This window comes from Erythrolamprus reginae, chromosome 1 (genome assembly GCF_031021105.1).
Source record: "Erythrolamprus reginae isolate rEryReg1 chromosome 1, rEryReg1.hap1, whole genome shotgun sequence".
Classification (NCBI taxonomy): domain Eukaryota; kingdom Metazoa; phylum Chordata; class Lepidosauria; order Squamata; family Dipsadidae; genus Erythrolamprus; species Erythrolamprus reginae.
This window is the reverse complement of record NC_091950.1, coordinates 363,665,794-363,689,763: the sequence shown is the minus strand read 5'-3', so window position 1 is coordinate 363,689,763 and position 23,970 is coordinate 363,665,794. Positions and strand designations below refer to the sequence as shown.

The 23,970-nt window shown below is 44.3% G+C and overlaps 1 protein-coding gene across 1 annotated transcript in view; it reads right to left on the bottom strand.

Annotated features, from left to right (window-relative positions):
- Positions 1-23,970, bottom strand: part of USH2A (usherin) — a 584,211-nt gene that overhangs the window by 2,129 nt on the left and 558,112 nt on the right. Inside the window, exons 66-71 of the mRNA XM_070728574.1 lie at positions 22,529-22,767; positions 20,103-20,320; positions 11,605-11,781; positions 8,811-8,894; positions 7,176-7,420; positions 48-272 (exon numbers count right to left, since the gene is read on the bottom strand). Coding sequence (XP_070584675.1) covers positions 48-272; positions 7,176-7,420; positions 8,811-8,894; positions 11,605-11,781; positions 20,103-20,320; positions 22,529-22,767 — 1,188 coding nt within the window. The remainder of the gene's footprint in view (positions 1-47; positions 273-7,175; positions 7,421-8,810; positions 8,895-11,604; positions 11,782-20,102; positions 20,321-22,528; positions 22,768-23,970) is intronic.

The window sequence follows — 23,970 nt, the reverse complement described above, 5'->3', positions numbered from 1 at the left end:
TATGTTAGTATTTGAAGCTAATCAGTTGTCTTTGTAAATTGACTTACCAAATTGCTGTCATGGCCATGAATAATGGCATCCCATACAGTGTCTTCTATCGAGGACTTTTTCTCAGATGCTTCAATGAGCTGACTGACACTTCGATGCAGGGAATCTTGGGAAAACCTATCCTCTATCTGGCTTTGGCTTGGCCCCTGAAGGACAGAAATGTTTCCACTGCTGTGCATGCTCAAAGGTGATGCTGGTCCTGGAATTTTTGTATCTGACATTCCCTAGGAATAGAAGGAAAGAAACATTTTTAAAAAACTTTTAAGAACCAAGGCATCCTCATATCACACTTTCCCTAAGGCAGTGATGGCAAACCTTTTTTTCTTCGGGTGCTGAAAAAGTGTGAGAGTGCGCTATCGCACATGTGCAAGTGCCCACATCCATAATTCAATGCCCGGAGAGGGCGAAAACAGCTTCTCCCACTCCCCAGAGACTTTCTGGCTTGTTTCCCAACTTCTGGTGGACCCAGTAGGCTCATGTTTCGCCCTTCCCAGGCTCCAAAGACTTCTCTGGAAGCCAAAAACCTCCTCCCAGAGTCTCTGTGTGAGCCAAAAATCAGCTGTCCATCACACACATGCACATTGGAGCTGAGCTAGGGCAACAACTCCCATGCTAGCAGATATGATTCTATGTGCCACCAGTGGCACCCTGCCATAGGTTCACCATAACTGCCCTAAGAACTTTTCCTTATTGTAGACAAGGGATATCAAACTTGATTTCATTGAGTGCTGCATCAGGGTTGCTTTTGACTTCAGGGACTGGGGTGGGTGTGGCCAACTTAACATCATGTCGGGGGCTTCTGTTCTCTGCTGGCAAAAACTCAATTTCATTCAGGATTGCATTTGACTTTAGGGACTGGGGTGGGCATGGCCAGGGTGGGCATAGCTAGCTTAATGTCACTTATGTCAGGGGCATCTGCTGTGGCCTAAGTGCTCTGCCAGCGAAAACGGGGTCCCGAGCTCTGTTTTCAGCTATGACGGCCTCCTGCTGCCCTCTGCCAGCGAAAATGCCAGATTAGTAGCCCCCTAAGCTCCATCTTTGATGGCAGAGAGTGGCAGGAGGCTGTCGCAGCTATTTTATCTGGCAGAGGCACTATGGGCTAGTCCTTCACTGTTTCCAGGGCAGCCCCACAAGCCATATCTAAACACCCCATGGGCAGATTTGGCCCATGGACCTTCAGTTTGACACCCTTGTTGTACACCTTTCTTAATTGATGACCATATAGACAGCGGTGGGCTATGAGTCGGAACGCTAAATTGCGCTTGCCGCCATGGCTCATAAGTTCTTGCAGGACTAGCGTGATTTTGTTGCTGCACCTGTGGAGATAGCAAAATTGCACATGGAGCCGCAGGTAAAAACTGCCAAAACACGGGTGCAATTTTGCTACCTCCCAGGTGCAGCAGCAAAATCGTGCTGGTCCTGCAAGAACTTAGGAGCCGTGGCGGCAAGCGCAATTTAGCGTTCCAGCTCATAGCCCATCGCTGCGTATAGACAAGGCTATATTTCAGCAGAGTTTACAAATGCTATCATGTACGTCAATTATCCCTCCAGTTATTGTTCCCCAAGGGAACCATAGTCTTCTGCAATGTAGCATTGCAGGTTTGACTTCAGCATGCAAGACACACATATCACTAGCAGGATTGCCAATCCAGTCTAAGGAGACCCTCTTGGTCTGCAACACTGAGAAGTTTAACTATCTGCTCATAGATTACCAATGCTTTGTGCTTTAAGAGTTATATTATGAAGACTGGCATAGCAGGTTAATTTTCAGTCATCAAAGGTAAGCGGACTTGGTTGCATTGCTCATTTATTTATTTATTTATTTATTTATTAGATTTGTATGCCGCCCCTCTCCGTAGACTTGGGGCGGCTAACGACAATAAGACAAAATAAACAAATCTAATATTTAAGTTTAAGTTAAATTTAAAAACCCTAATTTAAGAAACCAATCATACATACAGACATACCAAGCATAAATTTTATAAGCCTAGGGGAAAGGAATATCTCAATTCCCCCATGTCTGACGACAGAGGTGGGTTTTAAGGAGCTTACGAAAGGCAAGGAGGGTGGGGGCAACTCTGATCTCTGGGGGGAGTTGGTTCCAGAGGGTCGGGGCCGCCACAGAGAAGGCTCTTCCCCTGGGTCCCTAGTTTTATGTTATTACAGAACATAAAACCAAAAGACTCTTCATTTGTCCAGCTGTTTCCTCCCCCATCCCCACTCCATGACCAAAATTATACTCGGAATCATATCCAACTAATTTCAGAAATTCCAAAATGCCACACAGCAAACGAATGAAACCCATGCCAAAAAATTCAAGATGGTCAATGTTTGCAAACTTGCTTTGCCCAATAGAGTTCACTACCTCCAAGTGCATTGTGTAGCTTTTGAGTGTGACGCTACGGGATGACTCCGATGTATCAGCCACCCTCTCAAACTGAGATTTAAAGGGAAGAAAAGTGTTACTTTTGTAATAATTCAGGTGCTAAAACACATTTTCTCTTGTAGGTTAGGCATCAACAAGGGCTTATACTGAGTAATCCAGAAGGTCAGTGAGGAGGCTCATAAAATTCCAATATTGTCACATAAAGTCTTTCTGATCTGCAGTGTCTTATTGCCCCATTATGGAGTCTCCCCACCTGCACCCACCCTCCCACAAAATAAGATGTAAAAGAAAGGAAAGCTGTTAGCAGTAAAGGCTTATGCTGACTGAAAGCCAATTTGTTGTTTTCACTGACAAATTTGCCTAGCATTTGTATGGGACTGCTGTGGTCGTGTTCCGAATTCCACACAGTAATTGAGTTAGATGTAAAAGCAGCGCTGACAATTATCAGCACTGTATGCTGTGTGACCTTGAAAAGGATAATAAAACAGAGCTACTCTTTCAATCTAATGGGGAGGTGGCACAGAGAGCGAGAGAAAGAGAGACTTCCTGGCAGTTAGAAAGGTATCTTTCTCAAATGTTTATGCAGACATATGCATTGCAAAAGCTTACCTTATCGGAGCTCGCTGATACTTGTGAAGATGAGATAACAGGGACTTGTAAAGAAGTAGCAAAAGGAGGCTGGTGTTGCAAGTTATCAGGGAAAGAAGTAAAACATCATAGGTATAGGAAATAACAGGGGGGAAGTGAAGGCAGGTAGAGAAAGTGTGAAAGTTAGAAGGCAGAACAAGAAGAGCACTTCAGATCTTCTAAAGCAGAAGACAAAACAACCACCACCATTACCATACCAGAAAAGCTGAAGGGATGAGAAAGTGAAACATTTTTGAAATACAGTGATACCTTGTCTTACAAACTTAATTGGTTCCGGGATCAGGTTCTTAAGGTGAAAGGTTTGTAAGACGAAACAATGTTTCCCATAGGAACCAATGGAAAAGCGATTAATGCGTGCAAGCCCAAAATTCACCCCTTTTGCCAGCCGAAGCGCCCATTTTTGCGCTGCTGGGATTCCCCTGAGGCTCCCCTCCATGGGAAATCCCACCTCTGGACTTCTGTGTTTTTGCGATGCTGCAGGGGAATCCCAGCATTGCAAAAACGAGCGCTTCGCTGGCAACGGAAGTCCGGAGGTGGGGTTTCCCAGTGAAGGGAGCATCAGTGAAATTGCAGCATCGCAAAAACACCGAAGTCCTCGAAACCCCATCTCTGGACCTCTGCGAAGTGCCCATTTTTGCGATGCTGGGATTCCCCTGCAGCATCACAAAACATGGAAGTCCGGAGGGGTTTCCCATGGAGGGGAGCCTCAGGGTAATCCCAGCAGCGCAAAAACGGGTGCTTCGCTGGCAACGAAAGTCCGGAGGCAGGGCATCCCAGCGGCAGTGGTGGGTTTGTAAGGTGAAAATAGTTTGTAAGAAGAGGCAAAAAAAATCTTAAATCCCGGGTTTGTATCTCGAAAAGTTTGTATGACGAGGCGTTTGTAAGAGGAGGTATCACTGTATAAATGTTCCCCAATTGTTGACTGCCTTAGAGAAGAAATTAGATAGTGGATTATAGTGAATGTATGTAGCTCTTTTTAACAAATAGCTTGGCTCAGATGTACACCCACAAATGTCTATCTTTAGCATAGGGTGGCGCGTAGTGATGGCCACATGATCATGGAAATGTGTTCAGACAATGTTGGATCCTTTGGCTGAGAAATAAAGGTGAGTATCTCCCACTAGAGTCAGACACAACTTTTTATACTAGAGTGGCTAGGTTTTGGGGGGAAATGTAGGTGGAAAGGGGCACCAGTGGACAGGTACAATAGAAGTAGACACTTTGTATAAACTCAGACCAAGAGAGTCTCTTCTGATATGGCCAAAACCTATTGGATAGAATCTGTACACACAGTTTAAAATGGAGTTTTATCTTACACTGTCATTAGTGACAATTAGTATTTTGTTGCTGGTTTTTATAAAATTGGAGGAAGGAAGCATAAGGACTGGGGTTAAAACTATAGGTGTTTGAGGTTTGAGACAAGATTCTGATTCTGAAGCTTCCCTTGTAATTTAGCCTAGCAATAGTTAAACGTCTGATTTAGAGAAATTTCTGTTTCTTGCTTGGTTAAAGTTTGTTAGAGCATTGCCAGTCCGGCACAAAGAGATTTTTAAAAAATCCTTCTGTTTAATTGAGTATAACTTTAGGGTTCCAAAATAATTATGTCTGAGGAACTGAAATCCTAAATTACAAATAACCTGCTCTCATTATTATGCTCCCAAAGGTTTTATCATCATATCTAGAGCAGTGATGGTGAACCCCTTTTTCCTTGGGTGCCAAAAGCACACATGTCCATGCCCACACCAATAATTGAATGCCCCCCTTGCCCTGCGCTGCCCTGCGCATGTACATTTCCCCCCATTTGCACATGTGCACAAGATGCCCTGTTCCCCACTTTGGGCCTAACAGGCCTTCTGAAGCCTCCAGAGGCCGGAAACGGCCCATTTCCCGATTTCTGGTGGGCCTGGTAGGTCCATTTTTCTCCCTCCCCAGGCTCCAGAGGCTTTCTTGGAGCCTGGAGAGGGCAAAAAATATGCCCTCCATAGGGTGGAAATGGCCTGTTTCCTGACTTCCGGTGGGCCCAGTAGGCCTGTTTTTTGTCCTCCCCATGTTTCAGAGGCTTTCATGGAGCCCAGGGAGGCAAAAAATGACCTCTCCTGCCACCCCATGCAGGTCCTCGAGAGGCCAAAAAGGTCCTCCCAGAGCTTCTGCGCAAGGCTGTACTTATCTGGCATCCAGGGGTGGTTGGTCGTGGCCATCCAAAAATCAGCTGGTCAGCACACACACGTGTGCTGGAGCTGAGCTAGGGCAATAGCTTGCATGCCAGTAGAGATAGGTCCACGTGCCACCTGTTGCATGCGGGCAACAGGTTCACCATCACAGATCTAAAGTATCATCCAATTTTTTAAGGGCTGTAGATATTTTACTTTTAATGGTAGTTGTACTTTTAATTCAACTTGAATTATCCTTTTAGTAGCCTTAAGTGCTTTTATATGAAGAAGAGAGAGATAAAATATTCAAATGAATAAAGAAAAAGCCTCCAAGTTTCTTACTAACTTGTGCATTAATTTTCTTATCTCTTGAAGATATCTTTTAAAAGTGAGCCAGGGCTGTGTCCATAATGTGGCTGGCAATAAACACTTATCATCTGTTGAAGACATTTTAGGCATGAGGAGGTAGAAGTTATTCCACAGGAGATGGTACCTTGATTGTCATAATATTTGTGTTTATAACTTTCTTGCTAAAAATTCTAATTTTCTTCACTTTGACCTGAGATGTGGTAGGAAAAACAGGTTCTGGCTTATGTACGCCTCTCTAAAAAGTAATGTTTTCTCGTTTCCAGAAGTGTCTGACTCTAGAAGGGGTTGCTCATTTCTATTTCTTAGTAAGGGAGTCAGGATTATCCAAAGACAATTTCCACCATCATGTGGCCAGCATGACTATATGCCAAGGCGCACATAACTCTATTACCTTCCCACCAAAGTGGTACTCATTTATCTATTCTCATGTTTTTGAACTGCTAGGTGGACAGGAGCTGGGGCAAGAAGGGGAATCACTCCATCCTGTGGCTCAAACCTGGACAGTCTCGAACCTGGACAATCAGCTTTAAAGACAAAGCTGATTGCTTTGCTGTCTTTAATTGCTGAGCTGTTGCGACCTCCACTCCTTTTGCTTCTTCACATTGGACATCTTATAGTGCTGTATGAAGATGTACGTATTCTTGATGTATTACTTGTGACATACCTTTCAAAACAAACTCTACAATGTTTGGTGCTGCCGATATCTGGTTTCATTATATGTGACAAGTCATAAATTCAGTGAGCAAAGAATTCTGTTTCCAAAGCTCAGACTTTCTTTTAGAAACCTCAGTAAAATTGTTCAAAGAAATCCTAAATCAGCCTTTAAGATCACACCTGAGTCATTGTAGAAACTTTGCTGAAAACAGCAGGTCTAGGCAACTTGGGACTATTTCTGGAATGCAAATGTTTCCCTTTAAGATATTCATTTGAGCCCCAAACTTAAGAAGTGCTTGAGGAGTGGTCTTAACCGTCTACTGGCAAGCCCTAGATGTTTAAATAAAAATGATCGACTTGCTGAATTCCTTAAAATGCTTTCTAATATGGGCACAAGCTGTGAAAATGAAACATTTACCTGCACATTGCATTTCCTCACCTCACATTTTAAGAGAAACACATAATTAAGTTGTGCGTTCTGGTGCATTATGGCAAGAGAGAGGGCAACACAGATCATCTATTTCTGGCAGAATAATGCTTTAAGCATGTGTTTTTTAACCTGCTCAGCTGCTGGAATAAAGAGACTTTTAACTTGGACAGCCTTATTTTTTATTTGGTAAATAAATAAAGCATGTTTTTTTCCTGCCTTGCTATGGAAGTGATATGTGGGAAATGATTCCACAGTCATAATGGAGTTTAAGAGCCACTGCTATATTAGTAGCACTAGTTTGCCCTTAGTTGTTGTCATTCAAAGGGTATTTTAGATGTCTTGCAAATATGGATGTGATTTATATTGTGTTGGTTTTTTATGGTATCTATGGGTGTATCCACATTGGCCCACAAATCTGCCCCCTCCTATTCTAATACAGGGCATCTCTTCACAGGAAATCCATTTGCAAAACATTGGCAGAGCACCATACCATGTGGGTTTCTCCTTGTGAATAGACATTCATTGGTGACATTCTCTTTTGAACTGAGACTAAAGGAGGCCTTTCCCGTGAATACAGATGCTTGTTTATTTTCCTCTGTAGAATTAGAGACAGGAAAATTGCTAGGAGGATCAAGGCAAGGATCGCCATTAGTATCACAAACCACAACTCTGTGTAGAACATAGCTTGCTCTGTGTCGCCTTTGTTATTTTCTTCTGGAGTTGTCAAGACAGGACCTATGGAATCCAGAAAAAGAATGGGTGGCAAGCAAGGGATGGACAGAGGGGAGAGAGTGAGAGAAAGAGAGAAGCAGGAGGAAATTAATGTTACTGCAAAAAGAAAATATGTGATTCACTTGTTTTCAGTTAGTATGTGAATGATCAGTGATGCAAAGCACTTTTTACCTTTCACACTCTGCTTTTAGTGTTGTGATTGCTGTTTTCAATGGGAACCAGCCTCTACGCTAGGAAGAAAAGGGCAGATTCTCTCTCTCTCTCTCTCTGTGTGTGTGTGTGTGTGTGTGTGTGTTGAAATTAAGTCAGATGTATCACAATAATCTTGCACAGCTGAAATTGGGTGGTAAGTTTATATATTTAGGTCTAATCATGTTGGAAAAAGCTTTCCTGCATTTTTGCCAAAGAAATTAGTGTGACAATGCCCACTGCAGTTTTTATGATGGTATTAAAAAAATAAAAATGAAACAAGGATGTTTGGGAATGAATAAGTGGGAAAAAGTTTTTAAAATGATTTCATTGTTCTTGTTTTTCCACAAAGGATATGTATTTGCAAACATATCTGGATAAATGTCAGACAATTTGATCATGTAAGCCTGAAGCAATAGCTTGTGAATTTTGAAGGAATATATGTATCAGTGAAATAATAGCATGGAAGTATGCCAAGGCAGCAAACCAGCTAAGCCACTCACTCACCAAATGAATGAATAAATGAATGCTAATCTGGCTTTTCTCTTTTCATTAATTGTCTCCTCTATTGTTTTCAGCTTAAGGTAATGTCTTCGTTGTGTGCACACTTCATTCTTGCAGACAAGACAGCAACGACGTTAACACGTAAACATTTTTGTATTATAAATAACACCTATCTGGAAACACGAGATGTATCAAAAAGAGTCTGACAGTCTCTCAGTCACTCTGTCATGGCCAAAATAAAGCTACTTCTGCAAAGTTTGCTAGTTGCATTCAAATGGCAGTTTCGCTTCAAATACAAATAAGCACCTTACATTGGGATTTTTTGTCAAATTGAGGTTTAATTAAAATAAAATAAAATAATTTCTACAAAAAAATAACAATGTGCCCATTCATTTGTACTGATCCATGCTGAGTTTGATTTGTGCATAGCAAATATCAAAATTGAACAGAACTGTTAGTTTAAGGGGATACAATTGAAATATTTGTTCTTGATTCATATTTTTATGATCTTATGCCTGACAAAAAGAATTGTAGTAAAAAAGAACCAAAGCACCTAAGATACTTTGCATATTTTATAATGCACAGATGCAATTAAGAGAATATTTTTTTTATTCTATGGACTAAGCGCTTCATACTTGCAGCTAATAATTATAACACAGTTTCCGGACACAATGATGAGCAATTTTTAAAAAGTAGTTACCAAATCCAGTAGCAGCATTGTACTTGATTAGTGGTGTTACAGCACTCCCTTCATCAGTGATGCAAGTCACCTGAAACAAATAAACTGAAAAGAAATGAAGAATTAAAAAAATATGAGCATTATATGCACCTTTTGTATTATTATTTCATTTGCATGTCTATATAGAAGCAATTCTATCCATTTTGTCTTGGGAGGTATAATATGCACTGATATTCTCCATCCATAGTTGGAAAGTTTGCAAATGATAGTTCTATTGTTTAATGGGATGCAAAAGTCCAGACAGCCACAAGATGGCAGCAAATATTTTTTTTCTGTTTCTTGTCTGTCACTGAGTGTTCACCTGTAAACCAGAACTAGAAGTGATCCTAAAATCTGTACCCCTAAAGTATAATTTATTTATTAGACTTGTATGCCGCCCCTCTCTGAGGACTCTGAGCAGCTCACAACAAATAATACAAATACAAATCTAATATTAAAAACAGTTATAAAAAACCCATTATAAAAAAGTAGTCATACATCCAGACAATCATGCATAAAATAAGACAGCTAGGGGTATATATATTTCCCCAAGCCTGGTGACATAGGTGGGTTTTCAAGAGCTTGCGGAAGGCAAGGAGGGTGGGGACAGTCCTAATCTCCAGTTGATTCCAGAGGGCTGGGGCCACCACAGAGAAGGCTCTTCCCCCGGGTCCTGCCAGACGACATTGCTTTGTCGACGGGACCCAGACAAAGCCCACTCTGTGGGACCTAATCGGTCGCTGGGATTCATATGGCAGAAAGTGGTCCCGAAGGTATTCTGGTCCGATGCCTTATAAGTCGTTACCAACACTTTGAATTGTGACTGGAAACTGATTGGCAGCCAATGCAAGCTGCGGAGTGTTGACGAAACATGGGTGAGGCCCATGATGGCTCGCGCGGCTGCATTCTGCACAATCTGAAGTTTCCGAACACTTTTCAAAGGTAGCCCCATGTAGAGAGAGTTGCAGTAGTCGAATCTCGAGGTGATGAGGGCATGAGTGACCGTGAGCAGTGACTCCCTGTCCAAATTGGACCGCAAGTGGTGCACCAGGCGAACCTGGGCAAACGCCCTCCTCTCCACAGCCAAAAGAAGGTGCTCTAATGTTAGCTGTGGATTGAGGAGGACGCCCAAGTTGCGGACCATCTCTGAGTGGGTCAATAACTCCCTCCCCAGGGGACTATGCCACCAAATACCAATAAAGTATATTTATCTTTGGTGGGTCATTTAAATTAATCCCCAAATATAAAGGGAAGAAGCACCCGCTCGCTTTGCTACTCAACCTGAGGTGGGGGGGGGGGATTGACCCAGGAAGGAGAGCAGGGGAAACGCAAAGAAAATTGTCACCCCAGCGAGCAACACTGGTAAGGTTGTAGGTCGAGGACTTAACAGTTCACTTGAATGATGATGATTATTCAAGCCACTCCCACCTGGCCACATGGCTGGCAAGACACTCCTACCCAGTCACATGACCATTAAGCCAAACCCACAATGTGGCAGTAAAAATTTTGGCTGACCATTACTGAGTATATACCAGTGATTGTGAACCTATGGCACGGGTGGCACAGGTGGCACACGGAGCCATATCTGTTGGCATGTGAGCTGTTGCCCTAGTTCAGCACCAACATGCATGTGTATGCCGGCCAGCTGATTTTTGGTTCACACAGAGGCTCCAGAAGGGCATTTTGGCTTCCATAGAGCCTCTGGGGAGATGGAGGGGAGCGTTTTTACCCTTCCCCGGTTCCAGGAGAGCCTACTGGCCCACCAGAAGTTTGGAAACAGGCCTCCAGAGGACCTTCGGGGGAGTGGGAGAAGCTGTTTTTGCCCTCCCTAGGCATTGAATTATGGGTGTGGGCACTCGTGCAGGTATGATAGCATGTGCCCACATTCTTTCGGCACTCGAGGAAATATAGGTTCACCATCATTGGTAATACTATCACATTGGTATTCACCCTCAGTAAATATATAGATTTTCTTAAAGATGATCTGTCCCTAACCTGATCTACCGTGCATTTATTAAATTTATGACAGCTACTAAATTCAATTCACTGTTTTAATGTTGGCCGACAAAACCTCAAAACAATTACCTAAACCAACTTTTTCAATTAGAGCAGCCTTATAGATACAGTATATAAATGATCTTAGAGATGGTCAGATCTTCCATGCTGTATTTTGCTATTTTATGCTGATGCAGAGGTGAACCTTTTTGGTGGTAACAGTTCTTTTTTATGGTATGTCAGTTCTATGTATTTAAGGCATCCCTTGAATCCTTACAGCGGCATTCTCTATTCATTAATTTCCTCTAAAATTCCATTTCCATTCTGTCTAATGAATTGATAGCCAAGCTTGTTTGTTCATGAGCTCAAGGTAGTGAGCGTTGTGCTTCTTTCTCTTGCTTTCTCCTACTTTTCCTGACAATAAAAACCTTGTGAAGTAGCTTATGAAATCACCCACATAGTGTGCTTAAAAATGCTCCTAGTCCAACATGTTGTTCTCTTAAGATTTTGTTGGCATTGTCTGCTATTCTGTGGCTGTGACTGTGAAACTGAAATGAAGCAAAACAAAACAAACAGGTACATCCTTCAATCAAAGGGCTAAGAAGCTTAGTGTTAAGATATGGGAAAACATTTTTGCAAGTTGCTTTATTATGAAATTGATTGCAAGCTGCCTTAAGGATAATCTGATCAAGTTATAGAGGAGTAAGTAATTTAAATAAAGCTGTGCACATAGGATACATTGCCCTAGAAAGCAAGATTAAAGATGAATATTCAAGTTTACTTTTGTCAGATGTCTTTGGCAAATACAGTCTGGTATCAAAGCCACTGTAGACATGTTGCCCTCCTTCCATTAGCACATACTCCTTCAGAAGCCCATTCAGCAGGAAGGTATGGCTCCAATCCAAGAAGATGGTGGATACATTTCCAATTATGATGAATGGAGATTTGTACAGAGGAACTGGCAAGAAAAAAAAAGAGAAGCATTAAAACAATAAACACATTGATATCCAAATCATTAGCTACTGTTCTGTGGATGTTTACATCCTCAATCTGAGTATTGCATTGGCAGTTCTGTGTTAGCAAAAACTTCAGAAGAGAAGGATTTAGGGGTAGTGATTTCTGACAGTCTCAAAATGGGTGAGCAGTGTCGTCGGGCAGTAGGAAAAGCAAGTAGGATGCTTGGCTGCATAGCTAGAGGTATAACAAGCAGGAAGAGGGAGATTGTGATCCCCTTATATAGAGCGTTGGTGAGACCACATTTGGAATACTGTGTTCAGTTCTGGAGACCTCACCTACAAAAAGATATTGACAAAACTGAACGGGTCCAAAGACGGGTTACAAGAATGGTGTAAGGTCTTAAGCATAAAACGTATCAGGAAAGACTTAATTAACTCAATCTGTATAGTCTGGAGCAGTGATTTTCAACCTTTTTTGAGCCGCGGCACATTTTTTACATTTACGAAACCCTGGGACACATTGAGTGTGGGGGGGGGCTAGAAAAAGTTTGGACAAAACAATTCTCTCTCTCTCTTCCTCCCCTTCGCATTATTTCTTTCTCCCTCCCTCTTTCTCTCCCTTCCTTCCTCTTTCTTTCTCTCTCTCTCCATCCCTCTTTCTTTCTCTTCCTTCCTTCCTCTCTTTTTTGCTCTCTTTCTCTCTCCCTCCCTATGTCCCTCTATGTCTTTCTCTCTCTCTCCTTCCCTCCCTCTCTTACTCTCTCTCTCTTGCTTTCTTTCTCTCTCGCTCTCTCTTTCTTTCTCATTCTCTTTCCTTCTCTCTTGCTTTCTTTCTCTCTCTCTCTCTCTTGCTTTCTTTCTCGCTTGCTTTCTCTCTCTCTTGCTTTCTTTCTCTCTGAGCTTCGCGGCACACCTGGCCATGTCTCACGGCACACTAGTGTGCCACGGCACACTGGTTGAAAAACACTGGTCTGGAGGACAGAAGGGTAAGGGGGGACATGATCGAAACATTTAAATATGTTAAAGGATTAAATAAGGTTCAGGAGGGAAGTGTTTTTACTAGGAAAGTGAACACAAGAACAAGGGGACACAATCTGAAGTTAGTTGGGGGAAAGATCAAAAGCAACATGAGGAAATATTATTTCACTGAAAGAGTAGTAGATGCTTGGAACAAACTTCCAGCAGACGTGGTTGGTAAATCCACAGTAACTGAATTTAAACATGCCTGGGATAAACATATATCCATCCTAAGATAAAACACAGAAAATAGTATAAGGGCAGACTAGATGGACCATGAGGTCTTTTTCTGCCGTCAGTCTTCTATGTTTCTATGTTTCTATTATTGTTCAGCCAGTAGTTTCAAACAATGGATGATTATCAATTAAAATAAAAAAATGTTTCCAATGAAAGAAACAAAATTCATGAGTGTTCTCATTTCAGGCTGCTATGTGTCCTTTTTGGGAGATAATGACATAGAAAAACAAAAGTCTCAGCAATAGCATGGGAAAAAATTATTATTAGGACTGAGCAATGTTATTAAAAAGTATTACCAAATTAAGTCCCTCCCATAAAGACGATACTATAAGGCAGTGATGGTGAACCTTTTTTTCCTCGGGTGCCAAAAGAGTGTGGGCGCACACTATCGCACATGCTTCCATAATTCAATGCCTGGGAAGGGTGAAAACAGCTTCTCTCACCCCCAGGAGGCCCTCTGGAGGCCATAAATGGCCTGTTTCCCAACTTCTGGTGGGCCCAGTAGGCTCGTGTTTCATCCTCCCCAGACTCCAAAGGCTTCCCTGGAGGAGGGGGATGGTAACACCCTTCCCCATCCCCCCAGAGGGTCTCTGAGAGCCAAAAGCACCCTCCCAGAGCCAAAAATCAATTGGCCGGCCTACACATGCATGTTGGAGCTGAGCTAGGGCAACAGCTTTTGTACCAGCAGATATGGCTCCGCGTGCCACCTGTGGCACCAGTGCCATAGGTTCTCCATCACTGCTATAAGGCGTTTTAGTTGACATCCTTAATCCCAGGAATTCTATCTACTTTTACATCTGTTTCTACTTCATTTACCATCCTATACTCTATCCCAGTGTTTCTCAATCCTAAATATATTTGGACTTCAATTCCCAGAATTCTGGGAATTGCTAAGGACGACAAACCCATTTATCCAGTTTTATTCCACGGTTGCTGTTGTATGGGGTTTTGTTTTTTGAACCTATGGCTTTGGGAATGTCTCTTTGTTCTTCTACTCCTTCCCTGTTTCCTGAAGTCTGTAGGTGCTCTTGGAATGTTGAATTTTATTCACATTTGGTGGTTGTTCCTCAGAAATGTCATTCAAGGCACCCTTGTAAAATTCTCTGCCTTGACTACCTCCAATATCTGTACTGTATTTCAGGATTGCTGGACTCATACATACATTTCTGTGGCTGTTGGCAAATAACTGCAATTGTGCACTAAACTGCTCCAGTGCATTCAATTCTTTTGGTTCTGCTCCCTTCCTATCTACTTTCCTACCTACCTACTTGTTCTGTCCCATTTCTTCCTTTCTCCATCATTGATACACTTCCTCTTTAGTCAAGCCGCCCTTTTTAAAAAGCCAGCACTCCTAATAAGGCATGGGCAAAAGTAGGAGAGCTGTGTTATATGTCCTTTCTCTCACATTCCTCCTCAAGTTTCTCCCCTAATTGTTACAATGTCTAACAAACACTCTTAATAAGACTAAATTAATTGAATCTGAAAAGTTGCAGTATTACAGTTGCAGTAACTGAGTTACAATAACAGTTGATTACAGTTACAGTAAATGAGACATAAATGTGGCAGAAAAGTAAAATGGTTAGTTTCAATAGTACAGTAGTCCCTTGATTATCGTGAGGGTTCCGTTCCAGGACCCCTTGCGATAATCGAAATTTCGCGATATAGCGGTGCGGAAGTAAAAACACCATCTGCGCATGCGTGCCACTTTTCCATGGTGTTTTTACTTCCGCACCGCCCGCCCGCTGCCCGCCACTTGTCCGCTGCCCGCCCGCTCACCTCGCCAGCAAGAGGGGAAGACCCATGAAAGGTTCCTTGGGCCGCCTAGCAGCTGATCTGCTCGGCAGCGCAGCAGCAGCCTGCGCTGCCGAGCAGATCAGCTGCTAGGCGGCCCAAGGAACCTTCCATGGGTCTTCCCCCTCTTGCTTGTGAGGGCGCTTCAACGTTTCCGGACGGCAAGCTCGGACTCTTTCTTTTTCCCTCAGAGGACGCTTATGACAGGCGGCTGAGGCTTCGAGTGTGTCCCCTTCCACCGCCAAGGCCTCCCAGGAGTCCACACCCCCTTTTAAGGCGCCCGCAGATCAAGCGCTCTAGCCAGGCCCGGGCGCACGCCCCCTCTTCCCGCTTCGGTGGGCCTGCCCGGCGCGGGGGTCTCTTCCCCCTCATGGACACTCTTCGTGCCTGGCTTCCTTCTCTCTCCTCCCTTCCCCCCGCTTTCCTCCGGGCGTGTTGGAGAAGAGGGTCTTCTTCCGCTCTTATTGTCTTGGGTGGGCGGGAGGCAGGAGCTGCAGAAAGGGAAACTTTTTGTTTTCCTTCGCTCCGCCACCCAAGAGAGCGGAGAGGCAGCGGGGGCGCAAGGAAGAAGAAGCGGTGGTGGCGGCGGCTTCCTTCGGGGGCAACGCCAGCAAGAGGGTCTTCCCCCTCTTGCTGGCGTGCGTGGGCGGTGGGGAAGACCCATGGGAGATTCCTTGGGCCGCCTAGCAGCTGAGGGTCTTCCCCACCGCCCACGCATGCCAGCAAGAGGGCGAAGACCCTCTTGCTGGCGTTGCCCCCGAAGGAAGCCGCCGCCGCCACGCCCGGCTCGGCTTCCCTGGCTCCTTGGCCGGGTGGGCTCGGCCGAAAGGGGCTGGAACTGCAGAGCCGAAGGGTGGCCTTTTTGTCTGGGAGGGAAGATGACGCGCGGGCGGCACAGGGGGGGGGGAGGCAAAGCTCTGCGGCTCCAGCCACTTTCAGCCAAGCCTCCCCGGCCACGGAGCCAGGGAAGCCGAGCCGGGCGTGGAACATCGGCGCAGGAGGCAGGACACGATCGGGCGACCGGAGCAGCAGCGCCGCCGCCGTCACGCCCGGCTCGGCTTCCCTGGCTGCGTGGCCGGGGAGGCTCGGCTGAAAGTGGCTGGAGCCGCAGAGCTTTGCCTCCCCCCCCTCGCCCCTGTGCCGCCCGCGCGTCATCTTCCCTCCCAGACAAAAAGGCCGCCCTTCGGCTCTGCAGTTCCAACCTTCCATGGGTCTTCCCCCTCTTGCTTGTGAGGGCGCTTCAACGTTTCCGGACGGCAAGCTCGGACTCTTTCTTTTTCCCTCAGAGGACGCTTATGACAGGCGGCTGAGGCTTCGAGTGTGTCCCCTTCCACCGCCAAGGCCTCCCAGGAGTCCACACCCCCTTTTAAGGCGCCCGCAGATCAAGCGCTCTAGCCAGGCCCGGGCGCACGCCCCCTCTTCCCGCTTCGGTGGGCCTGCCCGGCGCGGGGGTCTCTTCCCCCTCATGGACACTCTTCGTGCCTGGCTTCCTTCTCTCTCCTCCCTTCCCCCCGCTTTCCTCCGGGCGTGTTGGAGAAGAGGGTCTTCTTGTTTTCCTTCGCTCCGCCACCCAAGAGAGCGGAGAGGCAGCGGGGGCGCAAGGAAGAAGAAGCGGTGGTGGCGGCGGCTTCCTTCGGGGGCAACGCCAGCAAGAGGGTCTTCCCCCTCTTGCTGGCGTGCGTGGGCGGTGGGGAAGACCCATGGGAGATTCCTTGGGCCGCCTAGCAGCTGAGGGTCTTCCCCACCGCCCACGCACGCCAGCAAGAGGGCGAAGACCCTCTTGCTGGCGTTGCCCCCGAAGGAAGCCGCCGCCGCCACGCCCGGCTCGGCTTCCCTGGCTCCTTGGCCGGGTGGGCTCGGCCGAAAGGGGCTGGAACTGCAGAGCCGAAGGGTGGCCTTTTTGTCTGGGAGGGAAGATGACGTGCGGGCGGCACAGGGGGGGGGGGGAGGCAAAGCTCTGCGGCTCCAGCCACTTTCAGCCAAGCCTCCCCGGCCACGGAGCCAGGGAAGCCGAGCCGGGCGTGGAACATCGGCGCAGGAGGCAGGACACGATCGGGCGACCGGAGCAGCAGCGCCGCCGCCGCCACGCCCGGCTCGGCTTCCCTGGCTCCTTGGCCGGGTGGGCTCGGCCGAAAGGGGCTGGAACTGCAGAGCCGAAGGGCGGCCTTTTTGTCTGGGAGGGAAGATGACGCGCGGGCGGCACAGGGGCGAGGGGGGGGGAGGCAAAGCTCTGCGGCTCCAGCCACTTTCAGCCGAGCCTCCCCGGCCACGCAGCCAGGGAAGCCGAGCTGGGCGTGGCGGCGGCGGCGCTGCTGCTCCGGTCGCCCGATCGTCTCCTGCCTCCCGCGCCGATGTTCCACGCCCGGCTCGGCTTCCCTGGCTGCTTGGCGGGGGGGGGGAGGCTTGGCCGAAAGGGGCTGTACCCGCAGAGCTTTGCCTCCCACCCCTCGCCCCTGTGCTGCCGGCGCGTCATCTTCCCTCCCAGACTCCCCCGGCAAAGTGACGTGGAGGAATGGAAAGCTGAAACCGGGCGGTTTGAGTTTCCCATTCCTTCAAGTCACTTCGCCGCTGCTCTCCTGGCTAAACTGTGTGGCAGGAGACAGGCTTTGAGTTTTTGGCTGGGGGGGAGAAGTAGAACCTTCCTAACTCCCCCCCCCCACCAGCCAGAAGGAGCGGCGAAGTGACGTGGAGGAATGGAAAGCTGAAACTGGGCGGTTTGAGTTTCCCATTCCTCCAAGTCACTTTGCCGCTCCTCTCCTGGCTAAACCGGCGGCAGGAGACAGGGTTGGGGGGGGGTACTGGGAAGCCCCCCAGGCCGACTGCCACCTTTTCAAACAGCCGCGCCCTTCCCAGCTGAGTCCTGAAGCCAAGCGCCAAAGGCGAACTTCTGCGCTTGGCTTCAGGACTCAGCTGGGAAGCGGCACGGGTGTTTTAAAAGGTCTCCCCCGGCATGGGGGGCTTCCTAGCACCCCCCCAAACCCGGGTTGGGGGTTCGGGGGGGTGCTAGGAAGCCCCCCATGCCGGCGGGAAGACCCAGGGAAGGTTCCTTTGGCCGCCTAGCAGCTGATCTGCCCGGCGGTAATGCAAACTCCACCATCTACGCATGCGTGCAGATGGTGGTGTTACTTCCGGGTAGAAAACTCGCGATATAGCGTTTCGCGAAGCTCGAGATCGCGAAACTCGAGGGATCACTGTAATCTTTCTCTCTCTTTCTCTCTCTCTCCATAATTAATAAATATTTTTAAAATATGATGGTATTTCTATTAGAATAGAATAGAATAGAATAGAATTTTTTTTTTAATTGGCCAAGGAGTTTGTCTTTGGTGCATATGCTCTCAGTGTACATAAAAGAAAGTACTTGTCAAGAGTCATGAGGTACATGATTGTCATAGGCAGCGGTGGGCTATGAGCCAGAACACTAAATTGGGCTCGCCATGGCAGTTCATAAGGTCTTGTGGGGCCAGCGCGATTTTGCTGCTGCACCTGTGGAGGTAGCAAAATCGTGCACAGAGCCACAGGTGCACCTGTGTTTCAGCAAGGTTTTTTTGCTTCCGTGCATGCCAAAACACGGATGCACCTGTGGCTCCGTGCGTGATTTTGCTACCTCCACAGGTACAGCAGCAAAATCGCGCTGGGCTCGCAAGAGCTTACAAGCCACAGTGGTGAGCGCAATTTAGCATTCCAGCTCATAGCCCACCACTGGTCATAGGGCACTAATAAGCAATCAGGAAACAATCAATATTAATATAAATTTAAGGATACAAGCAACAAGTTACAGACATATAGTCATAAGTGGGAGAAGTTAATAAGTTATCAAGCTTTCTATATTTCTTAGGAATATTTTTCTACATTTTTAGAATGCTTCCCTCTCAAAGTGTTCATTGCAAAGGTAAATGGACTCACAATATTATAATATGATGCATTGTACCATTCACTTAATTGTCTAATTCATCACTGCACAAGCAAAAAGCATGGAGAAGGAAAACAACTTTCCCCTGAGTTTGTGCTAAATAAAGAAGAAAAAGGATGAAGAAGTGACCTTGTTTTTAAAATATGTTCAGATTCGCCAAAGAAAGCGACCATTTAAGCATTGTGCATTTTTTAAAAAAAATATTTTTGGAAGAGACTTTTATTGGATGAAGTTTAACACTGAATAAAATTATAGGAGATTGGCTAAAAAGAAACTCAGTTGGATAATATAATCCTATTTCAACTGTTTTTATTTACCGTAATTTTATTTATAATACTATTGGGAAAATATGCTCCAACACTGATTTTACAACCCCTTAACATACCACAAAAGATGCACAGTAATGCTATGTAAACAGCTAAAGGCTTTGGGCATTTTTATTCACTTTCAATTTTTTGCAAGAAACAAGACAATCTGTTTACTATAAACTGCAGAAATAGTAAGACTAAATTATGAAAACTTATAAATTGGGCATTTTCAATCATCTGTCCATGTTTAAAAAAGCTACCAAATAGGGAGAATTTAATGGTATTTCTGAAAACCCAGTTAACAAAAATTCTATTAAAAGAAAGTTTTTTTGCTTATTATATAGCAGTAATGGTGAACCTTTTATTTCTCAGGTGCCAAAAGTACATGTATTGCATGCACACAAGTTCCCACACCCATAATTCAATGCCCCCATGCACCCCACCCCCTTGGGCATGCGCTCAACTGCTCCCATGCTGCCCCGTGCATGCGTGCACAATCCTCCCGCTCCTCTGTTTCCCAACTTTTTGTAGACCTGATAGGCCTGCATTTCATCCTCCTCAGGCTCCAGAGGCTTTCCTGGAGCCTGGGGAGGGCAAAAATGGCCCCCCAGAGGCCCTTCGGAGCTGGAAACACTCTCCCAGAGCATCCAAAAATCAGCTGTCCGGCACACACATGCACACTGGAGCTGAGCTAGGACAACAGCTTCTGTGCTGGCACATATGGTTCCACATGCCATCTGTGGTATGCGGGCCATCGGTTTGCCATCACAGCTATATAGTACACCAGTCACATAGCCTCTTTTACCATTCTTAAAAGTACAGGTTCATCCCTTAATGCAGTGTTTCCCAACCTTGGCAACCTGAAGATACTTGGACTTCAACTCCCAGAATTCCCCAGCCAGCAAATGCTGGCTGGGGAATTCTGGGAGTTGAAGTCCAGATATCTTCAAGTTGCCAAAGTTGGGAAACACTGCCTTAATGGTTATAACTGGGAAAAATAGCACTCCTAAAAGTGATGGAAATCAAATGCAAACCCTTACTTTTATCTGTACAAACTCACCTTCTTTTTTAGTAGTAAAATTAATCCATTCTGAAGTAGTGCTTCCAACTGAATTGTAGGATACCACTCTCAGTTTGTATGTTGTATAAGGCTGAAGGTCACTCACAATGGAATGCTGTTTCTTTCCACTATATCTCACTTCAATAGGTCCAGGCTTACAAACTCTTTCTATGGGCAGTAACCAAGTGAGACAGGATGTGTACATTTGGAGTTCATATCTATAACAAAAGAAATCAGCATTAATAATAAACATATCACTTGCGTTTGCATTTGGCTTTCAACTGTAATATGGCTTGTTTCTGGCTTAGGTGATGAGCAATCCATTTTGAATTTTGATGTATATGTATATGTGAACCAAGGTAATTTAGCTTACTAAATTATCAAATGATTAATAGTTTTCTTAGCAAATCATAGCTAAGCAACCCATAAATTATCAGAATATGTGAAGTCAATCCTTTCTGGCAATTGTGAGTTTATCCTTCTCAATATCAAATGCTGATTAAACTGAAAGGTTGACATCCAATTTAATTGCTTTAGAGGTCTATATATCCCATTCATTCTACTTATGTGCCTGGGCATGATTTTTATAGGAAAATGGTATGTCATTATTACAATGAAGCAGTGGAGTAATATTTTCAATAATCAGAGATTAATAAAGATAATTCCTTAGACTTCACAGTTATATTTTCAGAATCAGTGTCAAATTATAATTCATACTATATTCCAAAAGTCTAGATATAAATACACGTTAGACATTTAGATTCTACTACATAGTTTCCCCAAATTATGAATGTAAAAATAAGAACCAATTTAATCTCTGTGGTTTTAAAACACTAGTTTTAATTCACAATTTGCCTCGGAAACTCTATTTTACATTTATGAAGTGATTGAAGGGAAGAATGTACTAAGCCGTGGGCTCACTGATAAAGCTGTATATAAATAACAAGAAGTTACTATTATTCTTCTGTGTATGTTTTAGAAAAAAATTGATCTCATTTCATTAAACATGGCTATCTGTAAAGAATCTGATGAAAGGCTGATGTAAGAAAAATTCTCCAGACCAAGAGAATAAAAGCTAAAAAACCTTTATTAATCACATGATATATATATATCATAGAAACATATATCAAACATAACATATATCAAACATAACATAAAGATCTTAAAGATGCCATCATGATAATACAGTATCATACAGGGACCAAGAGAAGTCACGGGAAAAATACCCATTAACCTCAAAAGGTAAAGTACCTAACTTCAAGAATCATCTTATATAAAATTTTCATGTCTGGTTTACACCCCCTTCTTCCTGTTCATATATGGGGTTGTCTTGCATCCAATTTCATCATAGTTCCTCGGAACTCTCTAGATTAATCCATCAAGTTGTTGTCCTGCCTTTATGGATGTTTCTTGGCCTAAAAAATAGGATTTCTTCATCTCTGCTACAGGATGTAAACATATTATTGTACTGTTTGCTTTTCTAGCAAGGTCCGCTGTCCAAAAGGTCGGAAGTTTAGTACTCTAATAAGAGTGTTTTGTATCTATCTAGGCCTTGGATGCCTAGATTCTATAGATAATTCTCACAGCTGAAAACTAACTATCGGTAGCTAGTTAGTGTTGGATTAAGGAATTTAATACAGTTAAGCACAGGGGATAATCTTTTTCAACATATAGCCAGTTTGTCTAGTGATCAAGGTGTCAAGCTAGAATCCAGGCAACTAATTTCTACTTTCACCTTATCCATGAAAACCAGCTGGATGATTCTGGGCCATTCGTTCTCTTTCAGCCAAACTCAACTTACAGAGTTAGGTTGTTGCATAAAAATAGAAGGAAGAAAAGTATAAGGTATGTTCACCACCTTGAGTTACTTATAAAATAAAGAAAGTGTAATTTAAAAAAATCTAAACAAACTGATGCTGATGTCCCAATATTTTTAGTTCTTTAATGATTGTTACATATGTTATCAAATTAGTTTTGTACATCAAAACTATTTCATGTATAAATAAAGTGCAGAGAAGGAAAGGGGTTATACACAAATACACAACTCTCTTGGTGAAGGAAGAGAAAGAAAGGTACAAAAAATAATGAGAGAAGTAAGAGAACGGATATTGAGCATCACTAAAGAGCCACGGTGGTGCAGTGGTTAGAGTGCAGTACTTCAGGCTACTTCTGCTGATCACTAGCTGCCAGCAGTTTGACAGATCGAATCCCAGTAGGCTCAAGGTTGACTCAGCCTTCCATCCTTCCAAGGTTGGTAAAATGAGGACCCAGATTGTTGGGGGCAATATGCTTGCTCTCTGTAAACTGCTTAGAGGGAGCTGTAAAACACCGTGAAGTGGTATATAAGTCTAAGTGCTATTGCTAAAGCAATACGTAGGTGTGAGTTCCCAATTATAGATTTTAGCTGATTATATCTGAGCAGTTACCTTCTCACAATGCCATTGGGTTCCTGAGGAGCATCCCACAGAAAAGAAGCATTTCTTGAAGTCAGGTTCTGTATATGGGGAAAAGGCTGCTGAGTGGGTGGAGCTGGCTGGGTAGTGACTTGAGCCATTGGTCCCTGGCTGCAGCAGTTGAAGCATGTGCAAGCTTCAACCCCAATAGAATAAGTTGTAAAAGGTTTGAGTCCATGGATTGTCTGCTGAGCAGTAGTTCCTTCTGAGAGCTGAAAACGACAAAACAAAAGCAGACGTAGACACTGAAATGCAAGTAGTCTTATGTACTGCACAATGCTCAGCTGGACAAACTATATATTTATCCATTTGATTTTTATCCTGTTTTTATTTTTATTTTTACAACTCAAGAAGTTGTATTTGGTGCACCCACTATTTTCTCAACAACAACAATAACAATCTTATGAAGTAGGCTGGGCTGAGAGACTGGTCCACTCAGCCAACTTTAATGCAAACAGGAGGCTAAAACTCATAATCTCCAACACCATAACCACAAGACTCTGCTGGCTGGCTGACCAAATCTTAGACAGTTTTAGACCAAGGAAAGGTAGACAGCTTCATAAGAAGCAGTGACTAAGCCAGACCTTGAACAGTAATACCAAAACTGATGGACATAGTAGTTGGTAATCAATAGTACTTCCATTTTTTTCATCCCCCAAATTGCATATATTTTGACAAATCCGACAATACTTTCCCCCTCAATAGTACCCTTTTTGAAGAAAAAGTTGATATCGCATGATCTAACATGGATACCTAATGTAAAAAAAGTCATAAAAAAAGCAGAACAAAGAATGTTCTTTCTGCACCAACTCAGAAAGCTCAAACTGCCCAAGGAGCTGCTGAAACAGTTCTACAGAGGAATTATTGAGTCTGTTATCTGCATCTTCATAACTTTCTGGTTTGATTCTGCAACCCAACAAGACAGACACAGGCTTCAGAGGATAATCAGGATTGCAGAAAAAGCAATTGCTACCAACCTGCCTTCCATTGAAGCCCTGTATACTGCATAAGTCAAAAAAAGGCTGTGAAAATATTAAGTGACACCTCACATCTTGGACAAAACCTGCTTCAACTCCTACCCTCAAAATGACGCTATAAAACACTGCACACCAGAATAACTAGACACAAGAACATTTTTCCACAAATGCCATCACTCTGCTAAACAAATAATTGTCTCAACACTGTCAAATCTACAATACTATTAATCTTCTCACCGTTCCCATCACCCATCTCCTCCCACAAATGATTGTATTGTACAAGCAACTTTGTTGCTTATATCCTTACCATTTATATTGACTGGTTCCTAATATGATTTGATTGCTTATTTGTACCTGGACTATCATTAAGTAATGTATCTTATGATTCTTGCTGAACATATCTTTTCTTTTATGTATACTGAGAGCATGTGCATCAAG